At 45.4% G+C, this 25581-nt stretch overlaps 1 protein-coding gene across 13 annotated transcripts in view; it reads right to left on the bottom strand.

Moving 5' to 3' along the window:
• The window catches only part of LOC106609328 (transcription factor SOX-5), a 309409-nt gene that overhangs the window by 95924 nt on the left and 187904 nt on the right, over positions 1-25581 (bottom strand). For 12 of the 13 annotated variants that reach the window (XM_014208018.2, XM_014208021.2, XM_014208022.2 and 9 more), the window contains exon 1: positions 7705-7921. The exons of the other annotated variant lie outside the window; for it this stretch is intronic. In XM_014208018.2, coding sequence (XP_014063493.1) covers positions 7705-7742 — 38 coding nt within the window. In that variant the 5' untranslated portion in view covers positions 7743-7921. Of the gene's footprint in view, positions 1-7704; positions 7922-25581 lie in introns of those variants that run through there. 13 annotated transcript variants of the gene reach the window in all.

Below are 25581 nucleotides of genomic sequence, written 5' to 3'. Positions count from 1 at the left end.
CTCTCTCTCACTCACTCTCTCTCTGTCTCTCTGTCTCTCTCTCTCTATCTGTCTCTCTCGCTCTCTCTCCTTATGTCTCATTTTCTTTCTCTCTCTCTCTGTCTCTCTTTCTCTCTCTCTCTCTCTGTGTCTCTCTGTCTCTCTATCTGTCTGTCCCTCTCTCTGTCTCTCATTCTCTCTCTCCCTCTGTCTCTCTGTCTCTCTCTCTCTCTGTGTCTCTCTGTCTATCTATCTGTCCCTCTCTCTCTCCTTATGTCTCATTTTCTTTCTCTCTCTCTTGTTCCGTCTCTTTCTCACTTTCTTTCTCTAAATCGCTGTGTTTATCTTTCCCCCTCTTAATAATAATTCTTGCTCTTCTTCTACAGAGATCAGAATGTTTTTCTAGAGAATACTACATTAACTGTCTTATGTACACAACCATTATCCTCTATTTGAACTGTGATCCTGTATTTCAATTGCTGAATAAACATGCATATTAAACAAAATATAAATTAATATTAGAATTTCATATAGGTCAAATTTAGACTGCTTAAAATAATTTCAACATTACATCAAAATGGGGCTTTAAATCCACATCCCCAAGAGGTAGTGATGTCATCTCTGTGCGACCCTTCCCCTACTACCTGTCAGTCAGGTGAAGGTTAGCTGAGGTAAGGGAACAGAACAGCGTATCAAACAGCAGTACAGAAAACCTCAGCATTTCCATAGGTACACTGTATAACTCCTGAGGGATGAGTTTAAAGAAATGTTCCATCAGATATTGAAATATGCTATCAACCCTCTCTTTAACTCTCCGTTCTCTTGCTGCTTTTCTTACACTCTGTACACTCTCCCTCCATCCCATTCTTTATCCTCTCTGTCAAGTCTACATCTATTTTCTTTCTCTCTCCCTCTCCCTCTCTCCCTCCCTCCTCTCTCTCGCTCTCTCTGGGGTGAAGTATTGAGATAGCTTGTAGTATTGTCTTACTGAGTGATCCTTCTTTACACAATCAGCTGTTTGTCCCCCCGCCTCCTCCTCCCTCCTCCTCCTCCTCCTCCCTACTCCTCCCTCCTCCTCCTCCTCCTCCCTGTGTCTTGTCTGACTCTTAAGGATATTGCCTAATATCTATTAATAGGCTGTCTATCAGGGGGAACAGTGAGACTGCAACAGGAGAAAGGGAACACATAAGCTAGTGGACTTAAGGACTCCACACTTCAATGGAGTCAATGATATTCCCTGGTTATTGTGGTGGCTAGTACAGCCATTTCAGCTAGTCGGCTAGTAGGCACACACACACACACACACACACACACACACACACACACACACACACACACACACACACACACACACACACACACACACACACACACACACACACACACACACACACACACACACACACACACCAGCCAATCTCCTTGACTTGGCTGTCATTCTATCTACTCAGTTCCAGTTACCTGCTCAATGTCATATGGGTGATGACAAGAGGAGAGCATATAAAGGATTGAGAGAAACCTTGTGACATTATTGCAGATGTACTGTATGCTAACATGACGCACCGACACAGACGCACTCTCACACACAAAGCACCCTCTGTTTCTTTTCTCTGAAATGGAGGCTGAGGGAGCGACCACGTTTCCTGTCCAGATTAACCACAAAAGGCAATAAGACAGTGGCTAATGTCACTGTCATCAATGTCATCACACACACAGCCGATGTTTGTAGTCCCAAGTACGTGTGTGTGTGCTGTCAGGGAGGACAGAAGGCATGGGCCAGCTCATGTAGTTTGTGGTCCTCAAGTGCTTCCTTCACGCACGCACGCACGCACGCACGCGCGCACACACACACACACACACACACACACACACACACACACACACACACACACACACTCTTCTGTTCTGTTCTGCCTGGGCTGTAGTTAGTCATCACTGCTCATTGCAGCAGTCTGCATACTTCGTCATGTTGTTGTAATAGTTATTTATTTCTTTAGACTGAGTCACCACGCTGTGATTTTCACTGACATTTTACCTTGGAGAGCTTCCATATGAGGGTTAGCTGGGGAAAATAAAGCAAGTGAAATGGGACTGAAAAAGACCGCCAGTCATTCACTCGGTCACTCCCTCTTTCTCGCTCTCTTTTTGGGCTGGCTGATCTGAGAGTCGCGGGGCTAGGCCGTGAGAAAAGTTTTGGAGGGAGAAAAACGGCAAAACGACAACGTCCCCGTTGCTTTTCAGACCTATTCCCTGGTGTTTATGAGGGAAGAAGTAGATCAGTAATGTTTATTGACAGATGAACACAGATTTTCCATTGTGTGACGCTCACTGTTTAGACTCCAGTTGTTCAGTTCATCCATAAAAAGTCTTGTCCATTTGTCTCAGTCACTCTCTACGGCTCCCTGTAAAAAACACGAGTCTCGCTCAGCTCTCTGGAGTGGCCCACGGATAGAAGAGAAACAACAGGACAGACTGAACACTCTATCTCTCTCTCTCTCTCTCTCTCTCTCTCTCACACACACACACACACACACACACACACACACACACACACGAACACACACACACACACACAAGGAAACAGAAACGCAGACTGGCGAAAGCACACACAAACACACACACACACACATCCACATACCCACACTTATTCACAGCTGGGCTCTCCCTTTTGCCCCGTACTTTGAAACTCTCCCACCTCACCCAAATAGCCTCCTCCCTTCCCTTGACCCCCCTCCTCCCATCCCACTCCCCCTCCTCCCCCTTTCCCCCCGTCCCCCTCCCTACCTGCAGACACAGAGTTGCTATTGTACCACCCTGGGTAAGGCCAAAGAGACTAACACTGTCTGTCATTGTGGGGCGCACAGGGATGGAAAGAGGGAGAGAGAGGGGGATGGAAGGCGGGAAGGAGGGACAGAGGACACAGGAATGAGAGAATCCCAGGACTTCGCATGGCTTCTTCCCCTCTCAGAGTCAACAGCCTCTGACTTTTATTACTCCGACCGACCATGATGCAATAGTCTGCCCTAACCTTTGACCTCTAACCCCTAGCCATGTGACTCATCTCTCGTTAGCCCCCCTCAATGAACCCACACACACACACCCACACCCACACACACACACACACACACACACACACACACACACACACACACACACACACACACACACACACACACACAGAGGGACACAAGTGGGGCGGCCAGAGAAAAGTTTAAGTCCTCTGCGCTTTCGCCTCCAATCTACCGAGACTAATTTACCAGTCACCGATTGGCTGTTAGAGAGGTCAGCTGACAGCACTGGGGAGGTCTGTGGGTTGAGAGCGGAGGGGGGAGAGAGAGGGAGAGAGAGGGAGAGAGAGGGAGGTCCTTTAGCATTCTGCTCTGGTATTCTTCTGTCTTTCTTTCTTTTTTCCAACATGGAGACACGGTTATCAAGCCGCTCCGGGGACTGACAATATGGGCCAGACAATGAACCAGTCTGAGAGAAAGACCCAGAGACAGAGAGAGAGAGAGAGAGAGAGAGAGAGAGAGAGAGAGAGAGAGAAAGAGGCCCAGAGAGGCCATAGGGAGAGATAGAGAGAGAGAAAGAGAGTGAGGGGACAAGGTCTGCATTAGTGTTCAGACGGACACACCACTCAATCACACACACACCCACACACACTGTACCCCGCTTTCTCAAAACAGTCCGTAACACGCCACCCTATCCCTTTAAAACACTTAACCATTTTAATCCGCAATGCTTTTCTAGTTAATGCTACATAAATCCAATTCAATACTATTCAACTTGAATTCACATTACACACTTTGATTCCCTTAATTCCTGAATTAATTCCATTCAATTTAAAAGTTTCAAACAGTAACAAATTACACTACCGCAATTAAAATCCACTGTCATACTTTATAATAATATCCCATCATGTATTTCAATGCAATACCAATGCGATGACGACACACTTAAATACACATTTCTACCACATTTCTACATTATTATCTTAGCAGCAGAAATCAACACAAACCATTGAAGTGTTCTTGTATAACCATTTTTGCAGTTTTACTAATAAGGCACATTTAGGTGTTTAGACAACCGGTGTGGACCCACTCATAAAATGCGACATTACACCACGACCCCCCCAATAAACCCACAGGGACAAATGGTAGAGAGTGAGAGTTCCACACTGCTCCCCTCAGCACCCCTCAGCACCCCTCAGCACCCCTCAGCACCCCTAGGAGTCCCCTTCTTCTTCTCTGCCCCTTCTTTACGATCAATCTCGCTCTTTTCCCTTTATTTCTGCATCTCTCTCTTTCTATCTATCTGTCTCTTTCTTCCTCTCTTTCGGTGTCTCTCTTTCGGTTACCCTCTCTCTGTTCGTCTCTCTCTCTCTCTCTCTCTCTCTCTCTCTCTCTCTCTCTGTTTCTCTATACCTCCACTCTATCCTCTCTCTCTCTCTCTCTCTCTCTCTCTCTCTGTTTCTCTATACCTCCACTCTATCCTCTCTCTCTCTCTCTCTCTCTCTCTCTCCCTGTGGAATCTGTCAGTTTGACCACAGAATCTGTCAGATAACTCACACACATACACTCATCCCACAGCTATGTCAGAGAAATCCCTCTGTTTCAGTATGTCATACAAGCATCATAGACGTTCTTAGTGAAGCTGTCAACGTATCTGAACAAGCCGTCAAATCACTATTATTTTCACAACTGAACAAAATGTCAGTGAGAAAACTTACGAATGATTCATAATAATACCAAGATATACAACAACTTAAGTACAATATTACAAAGACAATAATAACATGACATTGTAATAATCACGTTCATACACGCGGTGTATAATTATAACAATAATAATAATAATATATTCATCATCATCATCGTATATTTAAATATTACTCAGCATAAATGACTGTAAATAGTATGACGTTTTCTGGTGATTTACTCTGTACTTAAACCAATCCAGTCAAAATGTAACATGAACATGAATGTTCTTGCATCGGTCAATCTATTTAATATCTCAATCTGTTCATTCACCGTTAATGAACGATGTCTGGATGAGAAAGCTCCTAAAAACAAACCATTCTCATCTTGTTTCCATCAATTACATCTCAAACTAATCAAGAGACATATAAAAAGGAAGGAGAATTTCTTCACGTCACATGGCCAGCTCAGCTCATTTCCCTACGCACTGTACCGAACATACATTTACTGTGTTATTGTGACAGAACTTTTAAAGCTGCTATAAACCAGCAACATTAGAGTAGAAAGTGCTTTCCCACACAGTAATTGTCTGTATCTCACTTTTCTTCTCCTGATAACTCATAACTGAAGCAGAAAACAGATAAAAGCGAAGGTAAACGAGAACGGAGAGAGGGATGAGAGAGAAGGAACGAAAAGTGAACACTTACAGAGACGCAGGAACAGAAAGCATCAGGACCGATGATGATATGTCTCGCACACACACACACACACACACACACACACACACACACACACTGCACTCATACACTCGCTCTCCCTCTGCGTTGAAGAGACTAATGCACAACTCTCTCTCACACACACACACACACACACACACACACACACACACACACACACACACACACACACACACACACACACACACACACACACACACACACACACACACACACACACACACACACACACTGTAGAGAGCCTCACAGTCATAAATACACACTACACCGTCTAAACATACACGAGCCGGCACAGCTCGCCCTTTCTTCCTTCCTTATCCACTGATAGAGTACATTACTGGAAAGCAGACTTTCAACCAGACGTTTTCTAAGTCACTGTAATCCCTGCATTTATCTCCATACATTCTGCTTTTACATGTAATCCTTTACATTTTTACTAACACATAGTTTGCTGTTGTTATCTTTTCTCTCTTCCCCTCTTTGCGGATAGATGACTTATTAAAAACACATTACTGGGACATATAAATGTGTTCTTAATTCAGGGTTAAAACCCATAGAGTTTATCTCCAAACAAAAGATTAGTTTCATCTGGCGAAACAGTACAGTACTTTAATGCAATAAAAGTCAAGTGAGAGAGGGGCGTGTATCAAAAAATACTGGCATTAAAACAGGGTATTATGGGTAATCTTTCTTTCAGGGCATTAACATCAAACAGCCATTATTCCCCAGCAAAGCCCGTTTTGTTGTTGACGCGAACTGTAAATCGGTCAGAATATTTCCACCTCTCTCACACAACAGAGGAAAACGTAGGCTGTCATTGTAAATAAGAATTTGTTCTTAACTGACTTGCCTGGTTAAATAAAGTTGGAATAAAACTAATTTAAAAAAAACATCAACCCTCTCAACAGACAGCTGTGGCTGTAACGACAGAAAAACAATCCCAAATTTTAGTTCATGATCTACAAATAAAAGATTGGACATTTTGTTTAAATGTAGGCTTTTAACGTTTACTGTGTTTGTGTTCTATTTCATCTACGGGAATATACCATGAGTGGATTCTGTAAAAACAACCCAACAATTCTCCCACCCTGAACAATTTGCTCTTGTTCGATAGCATCTCGACATGAATGTGAGCTTTCTTATCTCAGGGTCTCAAAATAGCCCCTCAGATAAAGCAGAAGTACAACTAGTTGCCAGGCATTCTGAATAGTGAACTGCAGATTGATTATATGGCAGTCAGGCAGTTAGCTGGTGAATGGGAACTTTCTGAGAAACTCTTGTCAAACTGAATCACACTGTTCACGCTCTCACCTCAGCACATAGAAACAGAGTAAGAACATAACGTTTGTCACAGACACAGACACAGACACACACAGACACACAGACACACACACACACACACACACACACACACACACACACACACACACACACACACACACACACACACACACACACACACACACACACACACACACACACACACACACACACACACACACACACACACACACACACACACACACACACACACACACACGCGCGCACACACACGTACACACCCACATAGACAGATAGACAGACAGTGAGTAACACTGCTGCTTGAACACGGCAATGAACATGTTGACATGAACAACTTAGTTAAACTGGAACGTGTGCAGTGGAGAGAGTGAGGGAGGGAAAGAGGAAGAGAGGGAGAGAGAGAGAGAGGGAGAGAGAGAGAGAGAGGGAGAGCAGGGCCAAAGTCACAGATCACTTCTCAGTGTCACTCTGATTACCACAGCTGGACAACACACACAAACACGCACGCACGCACACACACACACACACACACACACACACACACACACACACACACACACACACACACACACACACCACACACACAACCAGTTTGCTCAAGCTTGGTATCGCTAAAAGGCACAGGACAGCCAAACAAACTTTTTATCTTTCCCTCTCTCATAATCTAATTTCCTTTACCTCTCTCTCTCTCTCTCTCTCTCTCTCTCTCTCTCTCTCTCTCTCTCTCTCTCTCTCTATCGATCTATCTATCTATCTAACAGACTATTAAAGCCTTGGAACTCCGCAAACACTATTTTGTTTCAGCAAACAGTTTTACACCAAGCAGCACTTTCTCCTTCACAAACACTTCAACAACAACAAAACACTAGCTCTCTCATTCTCCCTCCCTCCCTGCCTCTTTCCCTTTCCCTCACAGTCCTGTCGTCCCTCTCTCCCCGCGGTCTGTCTGAGCGTGCGTGTGTGTGTGTGAGAGAGAGTAAGAGCGTACGTACCTGTTAAACTCCTGAGGTAGCTCAGGGTCTGTGAGCATGCTGGAATAGGTCTGTGGGAACTAGGATTCCTCCTTCTAACACCATGCAGCTCCGACACACAGATGGAACAGAATCACAACCGCCACAACAAGCCTCTCTATTGATCCTTCAACCTCTGAGACAACGGAGACTGTTCCTCTCTCTCTCTCTCTCTCTCTCTCTCTCTCTCTCTCTGTAGCGCTCACACACACTCAGCCTCACACCCTCCCTCCCTCTGTCTCTGTCCCTCCTCCTGCCCTCCCCTCCCTGTAAGCTGTTAGAGATGGGCTCAGCTCTTAAAGGGCCAGCGCAGAGCACGGCACAGTGTGTGTGTGTGTGTGAGAGATACATTGTGAACATCGATACAACACTGTACACAGTCATAATGACATTTGAAATGTCTGTATTCCTTTGAAACTTTTTACTGTTCATTTTTTATTATTTATTTCAATTTTATCTATGTATCTATCTATGTATCTATCTATGTATCTATCTATGTATCTATCTATGTATCTATCTATCTATGTATCTATCTATCTATCTATCTATCTATCTATCTATCTATCTATCTATCTATCTATCTATCTATCTATCTATCTATCTATCTATCTATCTATCTATCTATCTATCTATCTATCTATCTATCTATCTATCTATACGTACATACCCCAACCAGAAGCCATGGATTACAGGCAACATTCGCACTGAGCTAAAGGGTAAAGCTGCCGCTTTCAAGGTTTGGGACTCTAACCCAGAAACTTATCTGAAATCCCGCTATGCTCTCCGGCGAACCATCAAACAGGGAAAGCGTCCATACACAAATATCGAATCGTACTACACCAGCTTCGACGCTCGTCGAATGTGGCAGGGCTTGCAAACTATTACAGACTACAAGGGAAGCACAGTCGATAGCTGCCCTGTGACACGAGCCTGCCAGACGAGCTAAATAACTTCTATGCTCACTTCGAGGCAAGTAACACTTAAACATGTATGAGAGCATCAGCTGTTCCGGACGACTATGTGATCACGCTCTCCACAGCCAATGTGAGTAAGACCTTCAAACCGGTCAACATTCACAAGGCTGCAGGGCCAGACGGATTCCAGGACGTGTACTCTGAGCATGCGCTGACCAACTGGCAAGTGTCTTTACTGACATTTTCAATCTGTAATACCAAAATGTTTCAAGCAGACCACCATAGTCCCTGTGCCCAAGAACACTACGGTAACCTGCCTAAATGACTTCCGACCCGTAGCACTCACGTCTGTAGCCATGAAATGCTTTGAAAGGCTGGTCAAGGCTCACATCAACACCATTATCCCAGAAACCCTAGACACACTCCAATTTGCATACCACACCAACAAATCCACAGCTGATGCAATCTCTATTGCACTCCACACTGCCCTTTCACACCTGGACAAAAAGAACACCTATGTGAGAATGCTATTAATTGATTACAGCTCAGTGTTCAACACCATAGTGCCATCAAAGCTCATCACTAAGCTAAAGACCCTGGGACTAAACACTTCCTCTGCAACTGGATCCTGGACTTCCTGACGGGTCGCCCCCAGGTGGTAAGGGTAGGTAACAACACATCCGCCACGCTGATCCTCAACACGGGGGCCCCTCAGGGGTGCGTGCTCAGTCCCCTCCTGTACTCCTTGTTCACTCAGGACTGCACGGCCAGGCACGACTCCAATACCATCATTAAGTTTGCTGATGACACAACAGTGGTAGGCCTGATCACCGACAACGCCGAGACAGCCTATGGGGAGGAGGTCAGAGACCTGACCGTGTGGTGCAAGGACAAAAACCTCTCCCTCCACGTGATCAAAACAAAGGAGATGAATGTGGACTACAGGAAAAGGAAGACAGAGCACCCCCCCATTCTCATTGATGGGGCTGTAGTGGAGCAGGTTGAGAGTTCCTTGGCGTCCACATCACCAACAAACTAACATGGTCCAAGCACACCAAGACAGTCGTGCTGCTACTCTCTGTTATTATCAACGCATAGTCACTTTAATAACTCTACCTACATGTACATATTACCTCAATACCGGTACCCCCTGTATATAGCCCCGCTATTGTTATTTACTGCTGCTCTTTAATCATTTGTCATTCTTATCTCTTACTTTTTTTTTGTTCAGGTATTTTCTTAAAACTGCATTTTAGGTTAAGGGCTTGTAAGTAAGCATTTCACTGTAAGGTCTACACCTGTTGTATTCAGCGCATGTGGCAAATATAAAGTGATTTGATTTGACTTTTGTTTATTATCTATTTCACTTGCGTTGGCAATGTAAACATATGTTTCCCATGCCAATAAAACCCTTTGAATTGAATTGAATTGAGAGAGAGAGAGAGAGAGAGAGAGAGAGAGAGAGAGAGAGAGAGAGAGAGAGTTTGTGAGTGTGAGGGGAGGGGCTGTGGCCGTTGGGATGGTTGCTTCCATAGAGCAAACACTGCCCCCTTCCTTAAGCTCTGTACACATGCATGCACACACACACACACACACACACACACACACACACACACACACACACACACACACACACACACACACACACACACACACACACACACACACACACACACACACACACACACACACACCACTGGTATAGAATCCTCTCAACACTCCACTCCAGTCACCTCTCTGGACCTCAGTCTTCGGTACTCTTGTCTACATGAAACCACATGGGTTTTATTTTCTTTCACAAGTTTTGAGAGTCTCTTCTCTCCCTTCTTACTGTGAAATAAATCTGCCCAGATACAGTCTTTTTCACAAGTCCTGCTCTTCCATTCTGAGTATTCATAATAGTGATAAGGATGATTATAACACTGTAATAGCCTTTATAGAGTATAACACCTTTCTCAGTACAGAGGACTCTTTGCATTAGTTCTCAATGGAACAACATATTATACAGAATGAAGGAAACATCAGAACGTTTATAAATGAATTTAATCAAATATGCAAAAACAAGCTTAAACAAGATTAGAAAAAAATATGTCCTACATATCCTATATTGTTATTGACAGTTCAAATACACACACACACAAACATGCACGCACACGTGTACACACACACATCTGATAAGTAAGTAAGTGTGAAGAAGGAGAATTTGGAGTGTGTGTGTGTGTGTGTGTGTGTGTGTGTGTGTGTGTGTGTGTGTGTGTGTGTGTGTGTGTGTGTGTGTGTGTGTGTGTGTGTGTGTGTGCATGTGGTACTGAGTGTGTGAGTGTCAGGCAGGCAGGCAGGCAGACAGCCCTTAGCGCTGTCAGTCACTATTAGGAGTGTGTGGTCTGTGTGTCACAGACAGAGCCAATCAGCCATTGTTCTGGAGGAAAGAAAAACAAACCTGACAGCCTGAAACACAGTAGCCTGGAAAACTTTAAACACGCCATCACTCCATCTGTACTCAACACACACACAAGCACATATGCTAGTGGAGACACACACACACAGGCGTGCACGCTCCTGCACACACACACACACACACACACACACACACACACACACACACACACACACACACACACACACACACACACACACTAGCGCACATAAATGTGTGACAAATGCCTGAATGCTTGCAGGCACACCCACACACACACACTAATGCATAACCTGAACAAAATCTGTCTATCCAAGTATGAATATTGTGTAACAGGGTTGTCTGTCTTGTTCGTCTGCTTGTTCCTACTGTCAAATAAGCACAAAAACCTCACCAGAAACACAAGCCCAAATTCACACACATACCTATCCTCTCTATTTGATAAATAAAATATAGAGTTATGGACATGGCAATAGCAGCAACAATAACTGTCATTATGATTCTATTTAGTTTAATCTAATTCTTCAGGAAAAATGAAGAAAAACATATCTGGAGGTTAGATGTAATCTCATTCAGGGAGTAAATTGGTCCTCAGGATTGGAGACGGCATCTCTCCTTGACCTCTGCTGCAAAACAGCTGCAAACCCAATGATAACGTTGTTTGTGTATTACAGACAACCTAACTGCTTTATTATACAGATTAACTGTATGCAGAATGAGACCCATAAAGACTCCAATGGACCTTAGCTAACTCTCAGTTCCTGGTGGAAAGTTTTCATGGCTGTTTGTTATGATGATGAATCCGTGTGTGTGTGTGTGTGTCTGTGTGTGTGTTTGTGTGTGTGAGTGTGTGCGTGTACCCATTGTCATACATGAGTAAAAGTAAAGGTACCTTCAATGACTCAAATAAATGTGAACGTCACCCAGTAAAATACTACTTGAGAAAAAGTTTTAAAGTATTTGGTTTTAAATATATTTAAGTATCAAAAGTACCGTAAATTCCGGACTATAAGCCGCAACTTTTTCCCAGGCTTTGAACCTCGCGGCTTAAACAATGACGCGGCTAATATATGGATTTTTCCCCCTTTCAAAAAAATGTTCTACAAAAAAACACATTCTGTGACGTGCTCAGTTTTTTGGCGGCATGAAGCTTTCATTAGACCAATAAAATTGCCGAACGGGTTAAGGTCAAACAACTTTTTTGTTTACTGTTTAGATTAAATCGAGCGCTCTCAAACTTCCCATCATTCTGATTACGGTAGTCATTTTGTCACCCTCATCATGGCAAAGACACGGAGAAATGCATATGATGCAGCTTTCAAGTTGAAGGCGATTGATCTGCCTGTTGGAAAAGGAAATAGAGCTGCTGCCCGGGAGCTTGGTCTTAATGAGTCGATGATAAGACATTGGAAACAGCAGCGTGAGGAATTGACTCAGTGCAAAAAGACAACTAAAGCTTACTGCTAATTTTGTATTTTTTGTTACAAGCCGTGTTTTGTTAAAGCCTATTTATTTTTGTTACAAGCCGTGTTTCGTTAAAGCCTATTTATTTTTGTTACAAGCCGTGTTTCGTTAAAGCCTATTTATATTTGTTACAAGCCGTGTTTCGTTAAAGCCTGTGTAAAGTTCATTTGTTTCAATATACCGGTAGGCACCTGCGGCTTATAGACATGTGCGGCTTATTTATGTTCAAAATAATATATTTTTTTAAATTCAGGCTTATATTCAGGTGCGCTTAATAGTCCGGAAATTATACTTACTGAAAGGTGGCATTTTTATTTATTTTACAGATAGCCAGGGGCACACTCCAACACTCAGACATAATTTACAAAAGAAGCATTTCTGTTTAGTGAGTCTGCCAGATCAGACGCAGTAGAAATGACCGGGGATGTTCTCTTGATAAGTGTGTGAATTTGACAATTTTCCTGTCCTGCTAAGCATTCAAAATGTAACAAGTACTTTTGGGTGTCAGGAAAATTTGATGGAGTAAAAAGTACATTATTTTCTTTAGGAATGTAGTGAGGTAAAACTAAAAGTAGTCAAAAAATATACGCTGAACTAAAATATAAACGCAACACGTAAAGTGTTGGTCTTATGAAATAAAAGATCCCAGAAATGTTCTATACGCACAAAAAGTGTTGCACACAAATTTGTTTACATCCCTGTTAATGAGCATTTATTTTTTGCCAAGATAATTCTTCCACCTGACAGGTGTGGCATAGCAAGAAGCTGATTAAACAACATGATCATTACATAGGTGCACCTTGTGCTGGGAACAATACAAGAACTCTCAAAAATGCGCAATTTTGTCACACAACACAATGCCACAGATGTCTCAAGTTTTGAGGGACTGTGCAATTGGCATGCTGATTGCAGGAATTCCACCAGAGCTGTTTTCATAGAATTGAATGTTCATTTCTCTACCATAAGCCACCTGTCGTTTTAGAGAATTTGGAAGTACGTCCAAACGGCCTAACAACCGCAGACCACGTGTAACCACGCCAGCCCAGGACCTCCACATCCGGCTTCATCACCTGCGGGATCATTTGAGACCAGCCACCCGGACAGCTGATGAAACTATGGGTTTGCACAACAGAAGAATTTCTGCACAAACTGTCAGAAACCGTCTCAGGGAAGCTCATCTGTGTTCTTGTCGTCCTCACCAGGGTCTTGACCTGACTGCAGTTTGGCGTCATAACCGACTTCAGTGGGCAAATGCTCACCTTCAATGGCAACTGGCAGGCTGGAGATACAGTTGAAGTCGGAAGTCCACATACACCTTAGCCAAATATATTTAAACTCAGAATAATAGTAAAGAGAAGGATTTATTTCAGCTTTTATTTCTTTCATCACATTCCCAGTGGGTCAGAAGTTTACATACATTCAATTAGTATTTGGTACATTGCCTTTAAATTGTTTAACTTGGGTCAAACGTTTCGGGTAGCCTTCCACAAGCTTCCCACAATAAGTTGGGTGAATTTTGGCCCATTCCTCCTGACAGAGCTGGTGTAACTGAGTCAGGTTTGTAGGCCTCCTTGTTCGCACATGCTTTTTCAGTTCTGCCCACACATTTTCTATAGGGTTGAGGTCAGGGCTTTGTGATGGCCACTTCAATACCTTGACTTTGTTGTCCTTAAGCCACTTTGCCACAACTTTGGAAGTATGCTTGGGGTCATTGTCCATTTGGAATACCCATTTGCGACCAAGCTTGAACTTCCTGACTGATGTCTTGAGATTTTGCTTCAATATATCCACATCATTTTCCTGCATTGTGATGACATCTATTTTGTGAAGTGCACCAGTCCCTCCTGCAGCAAAGCACCCCCACAACATGATGCTGCCACCCCCGTGCTTCATGGTTGGGATGGTGTTCTTCGGCTTGCAAGCCTCCCCCTTTTTCCTCCAAACATAACGATGGTCATTATGGCCAAACAGTTCTATTTTTGTTTCATCAGAACAATTTCTCCTAAACGCTCGATCTTTGTCCCCATGTGCAGTTGCAAACCGTAGTCTGTCTTTTTTATGGCAGTTTTGGAGCAATATAGGACTCGTTTCACAGTGGATATAGATAATTTTGTACCTGTTTCCTCCAGCATCTTCACAAAGTCCTTTGCTGTTGTTCTGGGATTGATTTGCACTTATCGCACCAAAGTATGTTAATCTCTAGGAGACAGGATGCGTCTCCTTCCTGAGCGGTATGACGGCTGCGTGGTCCCATGGTGTTTATATTTGCGTACTATTGTTTGTACAGATGAATGTGGTACCTTCAGGTGGTCTTGGCTGATTTCTTTTGATTTTCCCATGATGTCAAGCAAAGAGGCGCTGAGTTTAAAGGTAGGCCTTGAAATACATCCACAGGTACACCTCCAATTGACTCAAATGATGTCAATTAGCCTATCAGAAGCTTCTAAAGCCATGACATAATTTTCTGGAATTATCCAAGCTGTTTAAAGGCACAGTCAACTTAGTGTATGTAAACTTCTCACCCACTGGAATTGTGATACAATGAATTAGAAGTGAAATAATCTGTCTGTAAACAATTGTTGGAAAAATTACTTGTGTCATGCACAAAGAACATGTCCTAACTGACTTGCCAAAACTATAGTTGGTTAACAAGACATTTGTGGAGTGGTTGAAAAACGAGTTTTAATGACTCCAACCTAAGTGTATGTAAACTTCCCACTTCAACTGTATGTGATCTTCACGGATTAATCCTGGTTTCAACTGTACCGGGCAGATGGCAGAGTGTGTATGGTGTTGTGCGGTTTGCTGATGTCAACGTTGTGAGCAGAGTCCCCAATGGTGACGGTGGGGTTATGGTATGGGCAGGTATAAACTATGGACAACGAACACAATTTCATTTTATTGACGGCAATTTGCCATTCATCCGCCTCCATCACCTCCTGTTTCAGCATGATAATGCACAGTCCCATGTCACAAGGATCTGTACACAATTCCTGGAAGCTGAAAATGTCCCAGTTCTTCCATGGCCTGCATACTCACCAGACATGTTACCCATTGAGCTGTTTGGGATGCTCTGGATCGACGTGTACGACAGCATGTTCTAGTTCCTGCCAGTATCCAGCAAATTCACACAGCCATTGAAGAGGAGGGGGACAACATTCCACAGGCCACAATCAACAACCCGATCAACTCTATGCGAAGGAGATGTGTCGCGCTGCATGGGGCAAATGGTGGTCACACCAGATACTGGTTTTCTGATCCACACCCCTACATTGTTTTGAATGTATCTGTGACCAACAGATGCATACTGTATCTGTATTCCCAGTCATGTGAAATCCATAGATTGGGGCATAACAAATGTATTTCAATTGATTGATTTCCTTATATGAACTGTAACTCAGTAAAATCTTTGAAATTGTTGCATGTTGAGTTTATATTTTTGTTCAATGCAAATAGTAAATTAAAGTACAGATACCCCAAAACACAACTTAAGTAGTATTTGAAAGTATTTTTACTTAAGTACTTTGCACCACTGCGTGTTTGTGAGTACGTGTGTGTGTAAGTGCGTGGAATCATCTTGAAAAGCGTTGTTGAATACGACTACAAGGATGTCATTTTACAACGAGAGAAGAACGCAGAAACTCATCCTTCTCAAGTGTCTCGTTAACGAGCTACTCTTAGGTAGCCATTGTTCCTCGTTAAACATGTTAGAGAACCTTAATGCCAAGGCTGCAGTAGGGAACGAGACAGAGAGATGGAGGTGGTATTGTTCTGCGAAAGGTAAAAGACAACAGAAAAAGGTAACAACAGCAACACGGGAGAGAATTAAAAAATGTATTCATCTGAGGTGAAACAAAAGGTGTTAGAAAACATTGAATCCATTTAGAATGCTACTTTTGATGATTTACAGCGCTAGGAGATTAAGAATAATAAGAGATGGTTTCAACGAACGTAAAATACAGAAGTTGAGCCGTGACCTAAAATGAATTATGTTTTCAGTGCGTAGACCAGGAGAGGTGAGGAGTTATCCGTAACACACACACACACACACACACACACACACACACACACACACACACACACACACACACACACACACACACACACACACACACACACACACACACACACACACACACAGGGGTCATTACAATGAAGCCGTTCATCAGAGACCCGGTGTCGTCGACCCTCACAGCTGTAGTGCATTAGAGGCCCAGAGATCACAGGGTCTGCAGGAGACAGGCAGTAAACATTCCCCTTCCTCAACATTACTTACACACACATACACACACACACACACACACACACACACACACACACACACACACACACACACACACACACACACACACACACACACACACACACACACACACACACACACACACACACACACACAAAACAACAAAAAAACACAAACACACACACACACATCAGGGCCATTAGAACAAGCAGTCTGACCCTCGCCTTCTGTCCTCCATGTCCCTCTCTACTCAATCTGGGGAATAGAAGGAGAAATGAGGGAGGGATGGAGACTAGGGTGGAGGTCATTGCACGGATAATGTTGCTCTGCTGTTGTTCAACAACATGTTTAACAAATCAGCACCTTAGAGAATGCCGCCCTATGTACACAGAGTCTAGATTTCCCAATTGTTTGGGGCATACAATATGGCTCAGTGTTTTAATTATTTCTTTGCTGCAGTCATTGCTGCTGATCCTTATTGAGGGTGTCAATAAGTTTGGACCCCACTGTATATAGAGATATTAAACACTGGATCGTTTCTTTTATACTGTTTTTCACACTATGCATTCATGTACTGTTTTCTAAACATACGTATGTGGACATCTGCTCTTCAAAAATCATGGACATTAATATAGAGTTGGTCCCACCTTTGCTGTTATAACAGCCTCTCCACTCTTCTGGGAAGGCTTTCCACTAGATGTTGGAACATTGCTGCGGGAACTTGCTTCCATTCAGCCACAAAAGCATTAGTGAGGTTGGGCACTGATGTTTGGCGATTAGGCAGTCGGCGTTCCAATTAATCCCAAAGGTGTTCGATGGGGTTGAGGTCAGGGCTCTGTGCAGGCCAGTCAAATTCTTCCACACCAATCTCGACAAACTCTTTCTGTATGGACCTCGCTTTGTGAACGGGGGCATTGTCATGCTGAAACAGGAAAGGGCCATCCCAAAACTGTTGCCACAAAGTCGGAAGCACAGAATCGTCTAGCATGTCATTGTATGCTGTAGCGTTAAGATTTCCCTTCACTGGAACTAAGGGGCCTAGCCCGAACCATGAAAAACAGCCCCAGACCATTATTCCTCCTCCACCAAACTTTAGAGTTGGCACTATGCATTTGGGCAGGTAACGCCAAACCCAGATTTGTTCGTCGGATTGCCAGATGGTGAAGTGTGATTCGTCATTCCAGAGAACACGTTTCCACTGCTCCAGAGTCCAATGGCGGCGAGCTTTACACCACTCCAGCCGACCCTTGGCATCGTGCATGGAGATCTTAGGCTTGTGTGCGGCTGCTCGGCCATGGAAACCCATTTCATGAAGCTCCCGAAAAACAGTTATTGTGCTGACGTTGCTTCCAGAGGGAGTTTGGAACTTGGAAGTGAGTGTTGAAACCCGAGGACAGATGGTTTTTACACACGACTCACTAGAGCACTCAGCCGTCCAATTCTGTGAGCTTGTGTGGCCTACCACTTCCGTTGTTGCTCCTAGACATATCCACTTCACAATAACATCACTTAAAGTTGACTAGGGCAGACATAGCAGGGCAGAAATCTGACTAACTGACTTTTGGAAAGGTGGCGTCCTATGACAGTGCCACGTTGAAAGTCACTGAGCTCATCAGTAAGGTCATTCTACTGTCAATGTTTGTCTGTTTTTTATTTTACCTTTACTTAACTAGGCAAGTCAATTAAGAAAAAAATCTTATTTTCAACGACAGCCTAGGAACAGTGGGTTGACTGCCTTGTTCAGGAGCAGATTTTTACCTTGTCAGCTCAGGGATTCGAGCTTGCAACCTTTCGGTAACTAGTCCAACGCTCTAACCACTAGGCTACCTGCCGCCCCTATAGAGACTACATGCCCGTGTGCTCGGTTTTATACAGCTGTCAGCAATGTGTGTGGCTGAAATAGCCAAATCAACTCATTTGAAGGGGTGTCCACATACTTTTATATACATAGCGTAGCTCATTCTAATATACTGTACGTGTAGCGGACATGCATCGGTTACTTATGGTCACGTGATGACGTAGCTGTAAACTGTAAACCAGTGTCTGCCCTTGGTCCAAGTGGGAATTTCCTCTTGGTCTAACTCCCATGGGAGACACCAGGCTCATATCCCATGTGTTACATTCGCATATATTGCTTTTGGATTACTGATAAAGTGTTATTTGGGTTTTTAAGTGGATTTGTCCTGTCACCCATGATTTCTTGCTTTCTTGTGTTGATTATTGTTTTTGTACTATTATTTGATGATTATTTAGTTTGACATTTGTTTCCGGCGCTGTTAGGAGCTAGTAACAGAGGCATTTCGCTGCACCTACTATAACATCTGCTCAACTATGTACGTGACCAATACATGTTGATTTGATGTGACCATGACAGGAAAACACCCTCGCTTCCTGCCGCCTCCCTCCTTCTCTCCTTGTCCCGGAGTCAGCTCTGGTGTCAATACCTGAGACCTCAGACATCTTTCCCGCCATCTCTCCCTCCCTCCTTCCTCTCTCTCCTTCTTCTCCTCATCCTGTATAAGAACTCAGAGCAGACCCAGAGCTCAGGGCTGGGCAGTGAGGGACAGACAGTGAGAGTCCTGTGATGTGGGTTTATCAGACACACAGGAGGACTGGAGGACGTGGCTCTCAGAAGGTTGAGTGGCAGTGGAGAGAAACCATTAAGATAGCCTGCTATCTCTCTCTGCCAGGAGAGCCCACAGTGGCTGTATGCACGCACATACTAACCAGACCCAGGCCTGATAGACAGACGGGCAGATTGACAGACACACAGACAGCAGACATCACCACACAGCCCTCTAAACTCAGTCATAACACTAAGGATATTGATCTAATAGGATGTGGCCTCTGCTATCCCTGCCCATACAGACACTTAGGCAACATAAGAAGCCTGAATGTCAGTGGGGAAAGACGAGGATGACGAGTGATAAGATCATTCTCTGTTGCTCTCTCCCGACGTCTCTTTCTCCTTCCCCTCTCTCTTTCTCACCCCACTTTCTCTCTGCCCGTCTCTCTCTCTGTGTCTCTCTTCCTCTATCTTTCTGTCCATTTGTCTGATAGTCCCTTTGCAGCAACATGGCCAGACATTCTACTCTGCAGCTGAATAGTCCTCTATATGTTATAATTGACTGGGCTATAAACAGTAGGCTAAACTAGGAGACTGTGTGTGTTCTCTCTATGACTATTCTATGCTCTCTGTCACTATTCTGATCAAGAATATTAGAACTTCCCAGCCCAGTTAAACAGCAAACACAACTGTCTGTAACCCAGCCCCAACAACACTTTGCACTTCCCTTTAATGTTAAATAAAGTTTGTTTTTTAAGATGACTTCACAGACTAGAAAATGGATTACCAAGACATATTGTTGTGAGTGCCTTCCTAGCCTGTTACTAATTAGTTTGCTTTTTATTCACCTCTAATTGTTCATTATTGCAATAATAAATAGAGCTATTTTTCATATTCGTTAGTCATTGTCAAACTTTAGCGACTGACAAATAATTAATCTAGCTGTGTTTTGTGTCAGACACACAACACAGCAATACAATACAGCCAGTGACTGAAAAGGACTCTCATGTCAACAAAGGGTTAATGAATGTTTCTAAAAGAGGATAAATAAAAGGTAAATGATTGACAAAGCATGTGTGTATGTACATAGACAGCGACCCACTCATGCGCGCGCGCACACACACACACACACACACACACACACACACACACACACACACACACACACACACACACACACACACACACACACACACACACACACACACACACACACACACACACACACACAGAGAGAACAAGCTCAACATCCATCCTACCTACAGTATCCCTCCCTCTTCACTTCTCACACAAAGACGGAAGGAAACAACAGAGCTTCTCCTTCTTTCTCCTTAATAAAAACCTCTTCATTATGTACAGTGGCTTTTCACTATGGCCTTTAGAGGACACACTGATTGGGGCTAGCTTCGGTGGAGGAGAGGAGAGGAGAGGAGAGAAGACATGAACAGGAGGAGGAGAAGAAGAGAAGGAGAAAAAGAGAGAGAAGAAGAGCCTTGAGGAGGAGAGGAGAGAGTGTCGAGCAGAGGAGGAGAGCCTTGAGGAGGAGAGGAGAGAGTGTAGCGCAGAGGAGGAGAGCCTTGAGGAGAGGAGAGAGTGTAGAGCAGAGGAGGAGAGCCTTGAGGAGAGGAGAGAGAGTAGAGCAGAGGAGGAAAGCCTTGAGGAGGAGAGGAGAGAGTGTCGAGCAGAGGAGGAGAGCCTTGAGGAGGAGAGGAGAGAGTGTAGCGCAGAGGAGGAGAGCCTTGAGGAGAGGAGAGAGTGTAGAGCAGAGGAGGAGAGCCTTGAGGAGGAGAGGAGAGAGAGTAGAGCAGAGGAGGAGAGCCTTGAGGAGGAGAGGAGAGGAGAGGAGAGAGTGTAGAGCAGAGGAGGAGAGCCTTGAGGAGGAGAGGAGAGGAGAGAGTGTAGAGCAGAGGAGGAGAGCCTTGAGGAGAGGAGAGAGAGTAGAGCAGAGGAGGAGAGCCTTGAGGAGGAGAGGAGAGAGAGTAGAGCAGAGGAGGAGAGCCTTGAGGAGGAGAGGAGAGGAGAGAGTGTAGAGCAGAGGAGGAGAGCCTTGAGGAGGAGAGGAGAGAGAGTAGAGCAGAGGAGGAGAGCCTTGAGGAGGAGAGGAGAGGAGAGAGAGTAGAGCAGAGGAGGAGAGCCTTGAGGAGGAGAGGAGAGGAGAGAGTGTAGAGCAGAGGAGGAGAGCCTTGAGGAGGAGAGGAGAGGAGAGAGTGTAGAGCAGAGGAGGAGAGCCTTGAGGAGGAGAGGAGAGAGAGTAGAGCAGAGGAGGAGAGCCTTGAGGAGGAGAGGAGAGGAGAGAGTGTAGAGCAGAGGAGGAGAGCCTTGAGGAGGAGAGGAGAGGAGAGAGTGTAGAGCAGAGGAGGAGAGCCTTGAGGAGGAGAGGAGAGAGAGTAGAGCAGAGGAGGAGAGCCTTGAGGAGGAGAGGGAAGAGAGTAGAGCAGAAGAGGAGAGCCTTGAGGAGGAGAGGAGAGAGAGTAGAGCAGAGGAGGAGAGCCTTGAGGAGGAGAGGAGAGGAGAGAGAGTAGAGCAGAGGAGGAGAGCCTTGAGGAGGAGAGCCTTGAGGAGGAGAGCCTTGAGGAGGAGAGCCTTGAGGAGGAGAGGAGAGAGAGTAGAGCAGAGGAGGAGAGCCTTGAGGAGGAGAGGAGAGAGAGTAGAGCAGAGGAGGAGAGCCTTGAGGAGGAGAGGAGAGAGAGTAGAGCAGAGGAGGAGAGCCTTGAGGAGGAGAGCCTTGAGGAGGAGAGCCTTGAGGAGGAGAGCCTTGAGGAGGAGAGCCTTGAGGAGGAGAGGAGAGAGAGTAGAGCAGAGGAGGAGAGCCTTGAGGAGGAGAGCCTTGAGGAGGAGTGCCTTGAGGAGGAGAGCAGAGGAGGAGAGCCTTGAGGAGGAGAGCCTTGAGGAGGAGAGTCTTGAGGAGGAGAGCCTTGAGGAGGAGAGCCTTGAGAAGGAGAGCCTTGAGGAGGAGAGCAGAGGAGGAGAGCCTTGAGGAGGAGAGCAGAGGAGGAGAGCCTTGAGGAGGAGAGTCTTGAGGAGGAGAGTCTTGAGGAGGAGAGTCTTGAGGAGGAGAGTCTTGAGGAGGAGAGCCTTGAGGAGGAGAGTCTTGAGGAGGAGAGTCTTGAGGAGGAGAGTCTTGAGGAGGAGAGTCTTGAGGAGGAGAGTCTTGAGGAGGAGAGTCTTGAGGAGGAGAGCCTTGAGAAGGAGAGCCTTGAGAAGGAGAGCCTTGAGAAGAGGACTACTTTCACACTGCTGTTCCAAAGAGCTGCCCAGTTTCATGTAGATATAGAGCCACACACCTCCCTGGTCTGAGAGGTCAGACTGAGTCAGAGTATAGGAAGCTTTTACCTGGGACAAATTGGACTCGGACACAACTGATGGAACAGACTGAGAAAACGGTTGATAGAATAGCTCTTCACCGTCTCAAGTACTCTGTCTGCCCTACCAAACAAGTGACAAACAACAGCACACTTCAGCTTGTGCATTACAAGAGCTGTTTAGCGGGTGGAAAATGCGTTTGTACCGAGTATGTGTGTGTGTGTGTGTGTGTGTGTGTGTGTAGAGAGAGCGGTGCGCTAAGAGGTATGTGACAGGGGGAATAAAGCGGGAAGGATATGGGAAAGGAGGGATGATGGAGGATAGAAGAATGAGTGTGGAGGTGTTAGATCTCTCTGCACCATTAGAGATGTGATGGAGCTCGGCAGGAGGCCCTAGTAATGACCTCCTTGTCTGTCCCTCCGCGTCAAGAATAAAACACCCCCCAAACACAGACACACACTTCCCCCCCCAGCCCCCACCTCTAAGATAATATAAGATCATTTATATGTGTTTTGTCTCTCTTAGTCGTTATCTCAAAGTATCTGTACATCTACAACACACATACACATGCATACACACACACACACACACACACACACACACACACACACACACACACACACACACACACACACACACACACACACACACACACACACACACACACACACCGCCTCCAGGATTCTGAGTGACTTTATTCATCCAGCCAGTGGGATTTGGCGTCTTCTCCACACGAAGACGACATTGTTTCACAGCACATCTTTAGAAAACCAAATCTGCACTTTGTTTGTATTGCACATCATACACAAACCCCTTCAAATGATGTGTTTCAGTTGAGCAGTCTGTGTGTGTGTGTGTGTGTGTGTGTGTGTGTGTGTGTGTGTGTGTGTGTGTGTGTGTGTGTGTGTGTGTGTGTGTGTGTGTGTGTGTGTGTGTGTGTGTGTGTGTGTGTGTGTGTGTGTGTGTGTGTGTGTGTGTGTGTGTGTGTGTGTGTGTGTGTGCGTGTGTGTGCGTGTGTGTGTGTATTCTGTCAGTAGTATAGGAGAGAGAGGCTGCTCGCGGTATTGAAGTGATTTTCTACAGTATGCTTTGTGGCGGAGCGTTTTGAAAAGTCCATCTGGGGGAAACAACAGCACAGGAGACCGTCGTGTACCAAGCTCTACAGCTCCAGGCACTGGGAGACTCGATTCAAGCTGCTACTGTCTCTCCAAATAATGACACAGTCACTCACTGTTTTTCATTTAACCATATTCTTTAAGTAAAGAGATAATCTCATTTCTAAAATAAACTCTATATTAAACAGCAGCATCTTCGAGATGGGGGTGTATTCAAGTTTTTCTTTAGAACATGGCCATGCGCAGGACGATACAATGATTCTGATGTTACTATATACTGTCTATAGGACCTGTGATGGTAGAGGTAAGCTGTAGATGTGAGCCCTGTGGCAGCGTTGGTCTGTTGGGTCTCTCAGTGTGTGGGTGAGACACAACTGCATGGAGAGGGATCTGAGCTGAGATGCCCTGAGACTAGGTCCGATACTGAACAGGTCTCCTCTCCTCTTTCCTCTACCCTCCTCTCCTCTTCTCCTTTTCCTCTCCTCTCTGGCTGGGGTCCCTTTCTTTGTCTGCCCAGCCCTTCTGCCTCCTCCTCGGGGGCTGAGATTGGCACTAGGTGGCTGAGGTTGGAAATTGGCACTAGTGGGCTGAGGTTGGAGATTGGCACTAGGTGCCAGGCTGAGTGGGTGTCCCTGAAGCTCATAGAAGCAGTACTGTGGAGCCCCCAAGCCCCAGCAGTCCCACTGGGGGAGGGAGTCTGCCTTGGCAGAGGGGGGTCTGCGTACCGTCAGAGTCATGGATTAGGATTGTAATGGTATGGAGGTATGGAGGTATGGCGGTATGGCGGCATGGAGGCATGGCTGCATGGAGGCATGGTGGAATGGAGGTATGGAGGTATGGTGGCATGGTGGTATGGCGGTATGGAGGTATGGCGGTATGGAGGTATGGCGGCATGGAGGTATGGCGGTATGGAGGTATGGAGGTATGGCGGTATGGAGGTACGGCGGCATGGAGGCACGGTGGCACGGTGGAATGGAGGCACGGTGGCACGGTCGAATGGAGGTATGGCGGTATGGAGGTATGGAGGTATGGCGGTATGGAGGTATGGCGGTATGGCGGTATGGAGGTATGGCGGTATGGAGGTATGGCGGTATTGCGGTATGGAGGTATGGCGGTATGGCGGTATGGAGGTATGGAGTTATGGAGGTATGGCGGTATGGAGGTATGGCGGTATGGAGGTATGGCGGTATGGAGGTATGGCGGTATGGAGGTATGGAGGTATGGTGGTATGGCGGTATGGAGGTATGGAGGTATGGCGGTATGGAGGTATGGCGGTATGGAGGTATGGAGGTATGGCGGTATGGAGGTATGGCGGTATGGTGGCATGGAGGCATGGTGGCATGGTGGAATGGAGGTATGGAGGTATGGTGGCATGGAGGTATGGAGGTATGGAGGTATGGCGGTATGGAGGTATGGCGGTGGTATGGTGGTACGGCGGTACGGAGGTACGGCGGTACAGTGGTATGGAGGTATGGTGACGGCGTGGCAGGGATTCAGGGGTTCAGACAGAGCTTTGGGGCCCTGAGGAGAGAGAGGAGGACTGGAGGGACGCCAAGGATGGAGGGGTAAGTTGGAGGGGTGAGGGGGCGGGTGAGGGGACAGCAGGCTAGGAGATGTACCCTCAGGTGTACAGGATTTGGAGAAGAGGGGAAAGGAATGGATACTAGCCAGTTGGCCTTGCGCCACACATTGAGCTATAGAGAAACATCTCTAAACCTTTTACAGTCTAACACCCACCATTTACTGCTGCCTGACTCCAGCTCTGGGATAATTACACCACAACCTGCACCTATTTACACAACATATTTACATCAGATTTCAGTATTTGCTCAATGTGT

Source organism: Salmo salar, chromosome ssa07 (assembly GCF_905237065.1).
Source record: "Salmo salar chromosome ssa07, Ssal_v3.1, whole genome shotgun sequence".
NCBI classification, from domain to species: domain Eukaryota; kingdom Metazoa; phylum Chordata; class Actinopteri; order Salmoniformes; family Salmonidae; genus Salmo; species Salmo salar.
The sequence above is the reverse complement of the archived record's forward strand: the minus strand, read 5'-3'. Positions and strand labels throughout refer to the sequence as shown.